Source organism: Scleropages formosus, chromosome 13 (assembly GCF_900964775.1).
Source record: "Scleropages formosus chromosome 13, fSclFor1.1, whole genome shotgun sequence".
Classification (NCBI taxonomy): domain Eukaryota; kingdom Metazoa; phylum Chordata; class Actinopteri; order Osteoglossiformes; family Osteoglossidae; genus Scleropages; species Scleropages formosus.
The window spans coordinates 13,575,964-13,587,039 of NC_041818.1; the positions used below are offsets into that span (position 1 = coordinate 13,575,964).

General features: G+C 39.7%; 2 protein-coding genes across 2 annotated transcripts; both read left to right on the plus strand.

The window, feature by feature from the left end:
* Nucleotides 1-749: 749 nt before the first annotated feature.
* On the plus strand, nt 750-3,353 carry LOC108928582 (uncharacterized). The gene is made up of 5 exons (XM_018742570.1): nt 750-918; nt 1,327-1,686; nt 2,441-2,551; nt 3,026-3,123; nt 3,225-3,353. The coding sequence occupies exons 1-5, from the start codon at nt 783-785 to the stop codon at nt 3,351-3,353; spliced, it is 834 nt and encodes a 277-aa protein (XP_018598086.1). The 5' UTR covers nt 750-782.
* A 3,767-nt stretch (nt 3,354-7,120) lies between these two features.
* LOC108928583 (uncharacterized) lies at nt 7,121-8,466 on the plus strand. The gene is made up of 3 exons (XM_029257507.1): nt 7,121-7,175; nt 7,456-7,815; nt 8,078-8,466. Exons 1-3 carry the CDS (start codon nt 7,133-7,135, stop codon nt 8,464-8,466), a joined length of 792 nt encoding a protein of 263 aa, XP_029113340.1. The 5' UTR covers nt 7,121-7,132.
* Nucleotides 8,467-11,076: the final 2,610 nt, after the last annotated feature.

Here is an 11,076-nt window from a genome sequence, read left to right on the forward strand (position 1 = left end):
CAACACATCTGGTCTTTTTCGAGACACCAAACCACAGAGGTGTGTATAAACAACATGTAAAGCTTTGATGTTCTGTGGTTTAATGTTCACACATTACATTTTAGGAGAGAAAGAATATGAGGAAAGTGTTCTGCTCATGCCCTTCATGAAGCCAGTCAAACCACTTAGTGCATTTAGCCACACCTTTACTGACTTGAAATGAATGCAAAACTGCTGGTCTGGTGCAATCCATGTGCACAAGACAATCCACTTGCAGAGGACTGAAGGTTCTCACCAAGATGCTGAGACTCTGTATAACGCTGACACTTGTGTGTAAGTATTGCTTCAGCTTGTTATTGTCTTCCCTACAAAACTACGACATTATAGAAGCCTGTAAAAATGTTTAGGCAATTTTAACATAACCTTCACTTGCTGTGCAAAAATAGTTTGTACAAAAGCATGTGCTTATAAAAAATATGTTATTTCAATGTCATAATAAGGAAAATAATTTACATTTCAGTAAGAGTAATGGATTCATAATACCCGGAATATGTTTTAATTACTGTTTTATTTGTGTTTTGTTTGTTTTAGATTTGACTGAAATTAATGGCATTATTCAGCCAAGTCTTCTGCTGGAAGTTCAGCTCGGCAATAATGCGACTTTGGAATGTTCATTTCCAGAAGACCCTCAATACATGTATTGGTTCAAATTTCTCATTGGACAGACACCTGATCTTGTAGCAACATCACACAAATATGCAACAGAAGCCTCATTTTCCAAAAACTTCAACTCTTCACGTTTCATGGTGAAATTAGGCACTGGAATCAATCATTTAATAATCACAAAGATAGAATGGTCAGATTCAGCAATGTATTATTGTGTAACACGGAGCGATTATTCAATTCACTTTGGAGCTGGAACCTTTCTATGGATAAAAGGTAATTGAAAAAACATTTTTTACTTTTACCTGTGTAGTTTAATTTATTGAATTCCAAAATGACAATTTGTATTTTAGTAACACCACATACTTGGGCAAAAATTGTCAGCAATAACTGAGACAATCAACTGATGACTAATGAGTTCCACAGGACAGCTGGTAGCAAAGCAGATAGAACTGCTGCATTTAGACTCAAGGATTGCAAGTCTGAATCTCACTTCCAGCTGTAGTACTGTTGATGACAGTAGGTCCTTACCCTAAACTGCTCCAGTAAAACTATCTAGCTGAATAATTGGGTAAGTAATTTAACATGGCAAGTCTCCTTGGAGAATAATGTCAGGTGAATGATTAGCTTCATACAATACATATATTGTTTCTATTTCACTTTCACTCTACACATTTTATTTAGGGTCTAAGAAACAGCAGTTCAACACCAGGACTGTGGTGCAGCAGTTGGTGTCTGACCCAGTGTACCCAGGAGACTCGGTGACTCTGCAGTGTACAGTAGACCGTGAGACCTGTTCAGGAGAACATAGTGTTTACTGGTTCAGACACGGCTCCGGAGAATCCCTTCCAGGATTCATTTACACCCATGGAAACAGGAGTGATGAGTGTGAGAAGAGCCCTGAGGCTGGATCTCCTACACACGGCTGTGTCTACAGCCTCCCCAAGAGGAACCTCAGTCGCTCTGATGCTGGGATTTACTACTGTGCTGTGCTCACATGTGGGGACATACTGTTTGGAAATGGGACACAGCTGGACATTGAAGGTGTGTTTAAAAATTCTATGTATTCTCTTCTTTCTTTTCCGTTATTAGTACTCCTTTTACATTTATATTTATTCATTTAGCAGATGCTTTTCTCCACAGCAGTGTACATCTCATAGAAAATACAATTTGTGCATTACATCAGGAGAAAAAGAGACATAGTTGCATTCGTGTGATTAAGTACAGTTAGTTTTTTCCAGTATTAGTGTTAGGATTAGCATTAGTATTGTTGGGGTAGCCGGTACTTTAGCAGTTGTTGCCCTGAATGCTAAAAGTCTGTGGTTTAAATCCCTACATAATCCCCTATATTCCCTAAATACCCGATATAATACCCTCATGCTCGGGTCTCAGCACAGGTTCGTAAGATGTACGAAAGTGAATTTGGCATTTTAAATTGTCATAGGGAACTAACTATGCGCTCTGCAGTGGATTGGTGTGCAGTGCGTGACTTCAGTTCTCTAGATGAGTAGTTTGTGGCAGGAAAATTAAAATCGCATTAAATCTTTCTTATATCTCAGATATGGCATTAAAACTATTTAAATTTTCATTATTTATAAAAAATACTCCTGATTTTACATTTATTTCAAATTCCTGCTTTTGCTTTGATTGACCTAAATCTTGCTGTTCTTGAACTTTCTAAGATTTTATTCACACTTGAAGATACGAGAAATTAATAATTTCAGATACCTTAACATCTTTTTTTTCACTATTGTTTATTTCTAATGTTCTTTCATATCTTTCAAATGTTGCCTTTTAGAAAATGTTGTAGATCCTTTGGTTCTGGGCTTCGGAGTGTCGCTCACTGCCTGTGTTATTGTGATTACTTTGCTCATCTTCGTTAGAAAGAATAAATGCAACACTTGTTCGGGTAAGCAGCAACTTTAATTCTACAAATCTGAGATTTTTCCAGTGATTAACTAATCTGTAGCTTGGAATTTTTTTTAATTTGTAATATATCTCAGATGCAGTCTTGTAGGAGTCAGCAGCTAACTTAAAATTTTCTCGATTTTAGTCATTTAGTGTTTTTATTCACAGTGTGATACTTTGGGGAAAATTGCTTGTGAAAATGTGTTATATGAAAAATATTTCACTGACTATATTTTCGAATACTTTAATTTTGTACTCACCGGATTACTCAAAGTACAAAACATGAAACACATTGCCAATTCTCCTAGGCTCTAATAAATAATTTATTTAAATGTCTAACAAACAGTATTTTTTAAAAAGCATTATATTCTAGTGTGTTATCTTTCATTTCACTTTAGGCATATACAATGCACTTACGCAATGGCGCTAAACTGTGAGGCTCCGATTTAATTGTAATAAACATGTTCACTTTTAGGTGGCCAAACAAGGAGTCTGTCTCAGGGAGTCAGCAATGAAAACTCAGCAACAGGACTCTCCACTTATCAGGCATGCCTGAATGCGAACAAATGGACAGTACACATTTGTACATATAAATGGAGACTAAACAGGTTAAAAAATACCGTAGACAGCTAGACATTATGTGTTCACATTTTTAATTTATCTTTCATCAACAGGATTGTGAAGAAGAAATGTTGCATTATGCTGCTTTGCATATCACTAACAAGAAGCTTCCAAAGAGCGATAGAAAGAAGAGAGACATGAAGCAGGAGAGCGTGTACTCAGATGTGACATGCAGAGACTGAGAGGAAAAAATTGTGTTTGTTGGACTGACAAAGTACTGTTGTGATGTGACTATTGCATAAGCCATGTTTTTAGTTTATGACTGAATTCCACAGATAATCAATTACTATAATAATAAACTGACTACACACACACACACAGAGTCTGAAACCACTTGTCCTGAGCCTAACCCAGCAGCACAGGGCACAAGGCCACAAGAGGAGGTGACACACCCAGGACAGGACACCAGTCCATCGCGTGGAACTCCTAACAGGAGTCGAACCCCAGACCCACCAGCGAGCAGGCACAGCCCAAACCCGCCACGCCACTGTGCCCACCTAGTAAAGTGGCTAGTATTTTTAAATAGGGCCATTTACATGATTGTGAAATTATTTTATGGGATGTTTTACATTCTGATTGATTTAACTAAGTCTGTGAAAATAGTTTTGGCTATTCGAAAATCCAGTAATTCTAAGAAAATATCTGCTTTTTTAAAGAAGTAACACATTATGTTGCGTTAAAGCTAGACAGACTGATTTAAATGTACAGGCTGATGATTGTTGATTTTTTTTGTCATCAACATCATCCTGTTGATTGCTATGGTACATATACTTTCTATGATTCATAAGATATCATCTGGTATTTTCCTGCAGGTTTTCACAGAAATAGATGCAAAAATTAAATGAGTAATGAAACAAGTGAAACTTTCTTTTTCTTTTTTGACATGCTCTTAGTCTGAATTATGCAAAAAAATGTTGAAGTGTAGCTGATTGTTGAGGAAGGTGGCAACAAATGTGCTGTACTGACTCAAAATTGATCATACTCTTTGAATCACAGTGCAGGGCAGAGCAGCTGTTTGATGTGGATGTGCAGATCAGTGAAACCAAACTCATAACTGAGCAATTCCAATGAAACTGCTTCCTGTTAACATGAATATTTCTGAATTGTTTCTGCCAAATACAATTTTCACACCTTTCAGGATTCAGAAACATTGTACTTTCTCAGTAGATATGATGTATGTGTCAATAAATTTTCTTAATAATGCATTCTGAATGTATGTCGTGTAATTTTTCAATAAAGCACTGGAATGTAATGTTGTGAGCATGGTTCAAGAATGTTGCACATGTTTATTTGTTACAAATCTTTTAAAAAATAAAGAACACTGCATAGAAGTAACTTTAAAAAAATTCTTTACAGCGAAAGCCTTGAAATACAAGTTTAATTTGATTTCAGGGAAAAAGTCAACAATCCATTCTTTTAAAAAGGTTTATACATCAATGATCAGTTCACCACTGTATCATATACTGTAAGTAATACATATTAGTTACAAAAATTTTCCCAGCACCTGGTGGCCGGGTGACAGGTGGAGGCTTGGCGGGAGAAGCTTGAAAGCTATGTGTGTGGGGTATATTTATCAGCAACTAGCATGAATTAAATAGATTTAGCCAACTTTGACAATGCTGGATTATGGACATTGATAGCATATGGTACAGCTCTACATGATATTGTAGTTGTATTATCCAGCTTGCAGCCATTGTCTGGACACCCAAGAAGAGAGGACACCAGAAGTGAGGGGAGCATTCAGGTTAAAGTGTGCCATCTGTGGAGAAACCTGGATTCGACAGAGATATCAGTAGGCCAATGACATTATAAAAGCAGCATTCAGAAAGAAAATGCAAGAGGCTTTACTGACTGGCCTCAAGCACTGGTGTTTACATTTACTAGAATAAACTGATATATACGTATCAACAAAGATACCATCTATCCATATATATACAATTACATTAATCAAAATTAATGTCTTTCTGACAAATACAGTGACCTGAAAAGGAGATTAATATTGTGGAGTACAGATCGAGAAGAGGGATCACTGGGTGTGTTCTAATTAGCACGGGATCTCACTTCTCAGACTTCCAAAAAAAGCTTGTTTTTAGACCATTGTCAAGTGCTGCTGACTGATAATAGCATCCAACATACATGAAACCTCAGGAATGTAGCTGCAGGAAGAGGAATGCTATGAAGATATTTTTTAAAAAGGAATGGACAGTATGTAGTACTCTCACTTTCCATTTACATTACACACACTTTCAGAACCGCTTGTCCCATACAGGGTAACAGGGAACCAGAGCCTACCCGGCAACACAGGGAGTAAGGCCGGAGGGGGAGGGGACACACCCAGGACGGGACACCAGTCCGTTGCAAGGCACCCCCAGCGGGATTCGAACCCCAAACCCACTGGAGAGCAGGACTGTGGTCCACCCCACTGCACCACCGCACCCCCCATTTACATTACATTTACATTTATTCATTTAGTAGACGCGTTTCTCCAAAGCGACGTACATCTCATAGAAAATTCACGTGTGTACATTACATTAGCAGAAAGAGAGACGTAGATGCAGACGTATGATTCTTAAGTGCAGTTTGTTTCTTTATTTCCGCCATGTGAACCAATATTCATCACATGAATAGCTGTGTAAAACTTTATTTGACTATCGACAATTCCTAATCACATTCCTAGTAAAATATATATATATGTATATTAACAGTCAGAAAATGTGTGTGTGATAAACATTTACATTTCATATAAAAACATTTACGTTTTTTTTATATAGAAATATTTATGTTAAATATTCCATAATGCCATAATGATGGTAAATTTGTGACGCCATGTGTGAAAGTGCCAGCCAGTCTGATCCAACTCTTAGCTTAGTTTGCCACGTCCTTCTTCCATTTATATCGGTGGGATGCGTACTCCAGGTCAGATGCTTTACTTGTTGTGCCAGTGTCTCACAAATGCATGCGTTTAGTCAGTCAAAAGTGGCAGTTTGGCCACATTTTTTGTTTCTCAGCTGCTTCGCCATGTAGGTGGCCTGGTACATGCCCGTTTGGAACAATTTAGGGTAAGTACGTTAGGGTAAGTACGAGTGGGGTCACGGTGAGCCGGAGCCTAACCCGGCAACACAGGGCGAGAGGCTGGAGGAGGAGGGGACACTCTCAGGACGGGATGCCAGTCCGTCACAAGGCACAAGACTCAAATGGCAGACCCACCAGAGAGCAGGACCCGCTGCGCCACCCTGCCCCATATAGATAATACAGTATAATACAAAATACACACACACACATTTTCAGAACCGCTCGTCCCATACAGGGTCACGGGGAACCGGAGCCAATACAAAATAATACAATAAAAATTAAGCAGTTTTCAGCTGTTTCACAGCTCTGGGGAAGAAGCTGTTTTTCATTCTTGTGGCGTGTCAGTGACTTGTCCTGTATCACCTTACACAGGGGAGCAGTTTGAAGAGGTGTTGTGCAGGGTGAGTGCAGTCCCTGATAATTTTGGAGGCTCTGCTTTGACATCTCGACAGATAAACGTCTTCGACTGCCGGTAGCTGTGGGCCAGTGATGTTCTGAGCCATCCTGATGGCCCGTTGCAGAGCCTTCTGTTCTTCTGTTCTGTTGTGCAACTGGCATACCGTTATGTCATGCAGTACGTCAGTACACTCTCCGTTTCATCTTCTTAAGAAATAGAGGCATTGTTGTGCCTTTCTAAGAGAGGTCTTCTGTAATGTTCACCCTCAGGAAATTTGAAACATATCTATCGTGGTAAAGCTCTGCTCACAAATGAGAGGCTAAGTGAGAAAAAAGTGTGAACTGCATTCACAAAGCCTATCATTTACTTAGAAAAACATGGCTAAAATAGCCACACCCTTTGACCTTCTAACGCAAAAGCTAAAATTGCTAGCTAAGTGTGATCCGCATGCAAAGACACCCTAGGTGCGGAGGACGAAAACTTCTCACCAAAATGATGAGACTCTGTGTAACTTTCACACTTCTCAGTAATGTGTGTAAGTATCACTTCAGCTTGTTATTACATTGTGTAAAACTTGCAATCCTGTTAAATTTCTAATAATTGCTATAAAAATGTGTAGGCAGTTTTAAGTGTTATTCATCCAATACTATTACGCAAAATAATTTTCATACTTTATTTGTAAGAGCACATCCAAACATAGGACCTATTGTTTTGTTATTCAGTGTTAAACAATAGATTCCAGTTTTCAATGTTAGTAACTCAAATATCATGTGCAAAATATTTTTTTTAAATTTTGTCTGTTTTTCTTGTTTCAGTTTTGACAGAAACTAATAATCTTGTTCAACCAAGTGCTTTGTTAGAAGTTCACCTTGGGGACAATGTGACGTTGGAATGTTCATTTCCTGAAGAAGAAACTAATTACATTCATTATATGTATTGGTTCAAATTTATTATTGGACAGACACCTCAACTTATAGCAGCATCGCATAAATATACGGAAGAAGCTACATTGTCCGAAAATTTTAATTCTGGACGTTTCAAAGTAAAGTTGGGCACAGGAATCAATCATTTGATAATCTCAAGGACAGAATCATCTGATTCAGCAATGTATTATTGTGCAACAAGGTCAGATTATACAATACAATTTGGACCTGGAACCTTGCTAAGGATAAAGGGTAATACACATTTTTTGATTTTTAAATATACTTTGATATTTATTGGTTAGTAGAAGTAAGATTTGTGGGTTTTGTGTATCTGTGGTTTATTTCAAAGGCAAAAACTTGGGAGAAACATCTACAGTTGAAAGTTTATGCAATAGCTTACATGATCAGGCAATGACAGATGATAGAAATGACAAGATAAAATAATACCCTTGATTTAATTATTAATTGAATTTCTACCAAACGTGCTCCCTCATTTTCCACGTATTTTATTTAGGCTCTAAGAAACAGCAGTCCAGCAGCAGGACTGTGGTGCAGCAGGTGGTGTCAGACCCAGTGCATCCAGGAGACTCGGTGACTCTGCAGTGTACAGTAGACAGTGACACCTGTGCAGGAGAACACAGTGTTTACTGGTTCAGACACGGCTCAGGAGAATCCCTTCCGGGACTCATTTACACCCATGGAAACAGGAGCGATGAGTGTGAGAAGAGCCCTGAGGCTGGGTCTCCTACACACAGCTGTGTCTACAGCCTCCCCAAGAGGAACCTCAGCCGCTCTGATGCTGGGATTTACTACTGTGCTGTGGTCACATGTGGGGACATACTGTTTGGAGATGGGACACAGCTGGAATTTCAAGGTCCTTTTTTTGATAAATGTGCTAAATGAACATCGTTTACTAAGTTTTTCCGGAATACAATATGGAGATTTAATAACAAAAATGCATAGGGCATTATGGAGGCTGTGCAAAATAGTGATCACCATATGTCCAAATTTGAAAAAAGCAAGAAATTTTATTAAGCAAACACTGCATTTAAATTATTAAAAATATAAGGCACCATGGCAACTCCATTACGCTACAATCCCAAATGTTTCAACTCTTTGTTTAAATTTTCCAGAAACCAATTAATCAAATTTTAAAACAAAGAATCCTACAGAATACCTATTATGTAAGATGAGAAAGTCTGCTTCTAATTAAATCATGATTTTCTTGTAAAAGTAAGGGAGACAAGGGATTCACGTACTTTCTAGCAGCGCTGTGTAAGACCACGCTGTAACATTAATGATTGTTTTTGCTATCTCATCTATGCTGCAGATACAAGGCTTCTTGTCTGCTTCTCCATTGTGAGGACTGCAGCTCTTCTCTGTGTCCTGCTTATACTCATCATCATCTACAGTACTCCACAAGTAAGACCGAGGGCCAAAACCGACACCAAAAGGAGTCTGTGAGCATCACTGGAAAAAATACCAAGTACTGCTGTAATGAGATACATGTTACTCTCATGCATGTTGTACTTGCAGCTGTACATTAAATGCTGTAAAGACAGACAGACACAGTCTGAAGCCGCTTGTCCCGAGTGGGGTTGTGGCAAACCGGAGCCTAACCTGGCAACGCAGGATGTAAGGCTGGAGGGGGAAGGGACACACCCAGGAGAGGACACCGGTCTGTTGCAAGGCACACCAAGCAGGACTCGAACCCCAGACCCACCAGAAAGCAGTCACAGGCCAAACCCGCTGCATCACTGCACCCCCACACCCCCCCTGCTGTAAAGAGACAGCCTTAAAGAAGCTTTTGAAGCAATGAGAACTTCCTGTGTCATTTTTGTTCCTTGGTAAAAAAAAAAACCTGAGCATAACATATTCATATTTTGATTCTTAAATGTATTGGAAATATTCAGTATATTTATGTTAGGATAAATGTCTGCACATGCATTATATTGTTTTAAAGGTCTGCAATAAAACATCTGGGTTGTTCTATGGTAAAATGAAAGTGAACGTGCTTTTTCTTTTAATTCCTGCTTAGTTTCTTTTATGGAAGTGTTTAGAGTGTTACCAGTGAGTTCCATAAGTTTAGCAACTACAGGGTCATCTACAATTGAATGTATATCTCTCACATGGACTAGAAAGTACACACTAGGTGTGTCATTCATCGGGGCAAGAATACTGGGTCTGTGTCTCAGAGCGGCATGAAGGAAGCACAACCTGTTCAAACACACACACATTTTCAGAACCGCTTGTCCCATATAGGGTCGCGGAGCCTACCCGGTAACACAGGGCGTATGGCCAGAAGGGGAGGGGACACACCCGGGACGGGACGCCAGTCCGCCGCAAGGCACCCCAAGCGGGACTTGAACCCCAGACCCACTGGAAAGCAGGACCCGATCCAACCCACTGCGCCACCCCCCTGTTCGAACAATTTTTCATTTTTTCATGTCATTCCCACCTCAATAAAAGTGGCTTAATTAAAAATGGTAATATGCATATGTAAGAGACGAGGCAGGAAACAGGAGATGCAGTCGCTCGTAGCTGTGGGCTTTTATTTGCCTAGACAGCGGAGAAGGAAGGAGATGGGAAAGGGGGAGCAGGGAACAGGTAGGGAGAGGTTTCGTGCTGGCCGGGGGGGCTGGGAGAGTCGGGTCGATCGGGGCGTGGGCTTCATGTCAGGGTTCAGGTCTGCAGTCGTCTTGGTCTTGTTCTCCTCCTCGGTCTCTTTTCTCTACTGCTGGGCACCGTGGAAGAAATAGGAGATGAAATCAGCCCCAGCTGTGGCTGCTTTAACCCCGTCTCCACCCCCTTCCTGGGCGGCCTCGGTGTGCTACAGCATTTTAAAGTAGCACGGTGTATCTGGAAATCTAGTTAAAGGAAATGGTGACCAATGGAAACCAACCAATAAAGGCAGATACCTTCAGCCTAAACCACAGTGCACTCAATTTATGTAACGGTAATTTCCCCCTAAACTTACTTTTTAGACGACTGCTGCTTCTTGTGTGTGTGTGTGTTCTTGTAAGTATGAAGATTCATGGTTCTCCAAACTGAACAATGAAAGTTTTACAAGACAGCCAAGAGGTTCCGTGACCAGACCAAACGTACATGTGAGCTTCTCTGTACTGGACCTTTGAGAAATTTGTTACGGTATCTGAGGTGAGCACACCAGGAACACAAGGCCCCAGAGAGCACAACATTCACGATCCCCATGAAACTGAGGCTGTACTGTAAGACTGTCATCTGTGGACGAAGATTTATACATTCTGCATTATTTCCAAAAAGCTCAAAACAATGAGCTTGTACAGTTGGGGTCTAATAGTTACAGAAGCTTAACGTAAGGATGAGAACCACTGGGATAAAATTTCTACACCGCTATTACATGACAAACAGCCACTAGTGTCTAACAGACATTTATCTGCATGGTTTGAACCTTGTTGAAACTAAATGTTCCTTATAAGACTACTGAAAAAAGCAATAGTTGACTTTAAGGCACTTTTTCTTTGTGTGATGAAG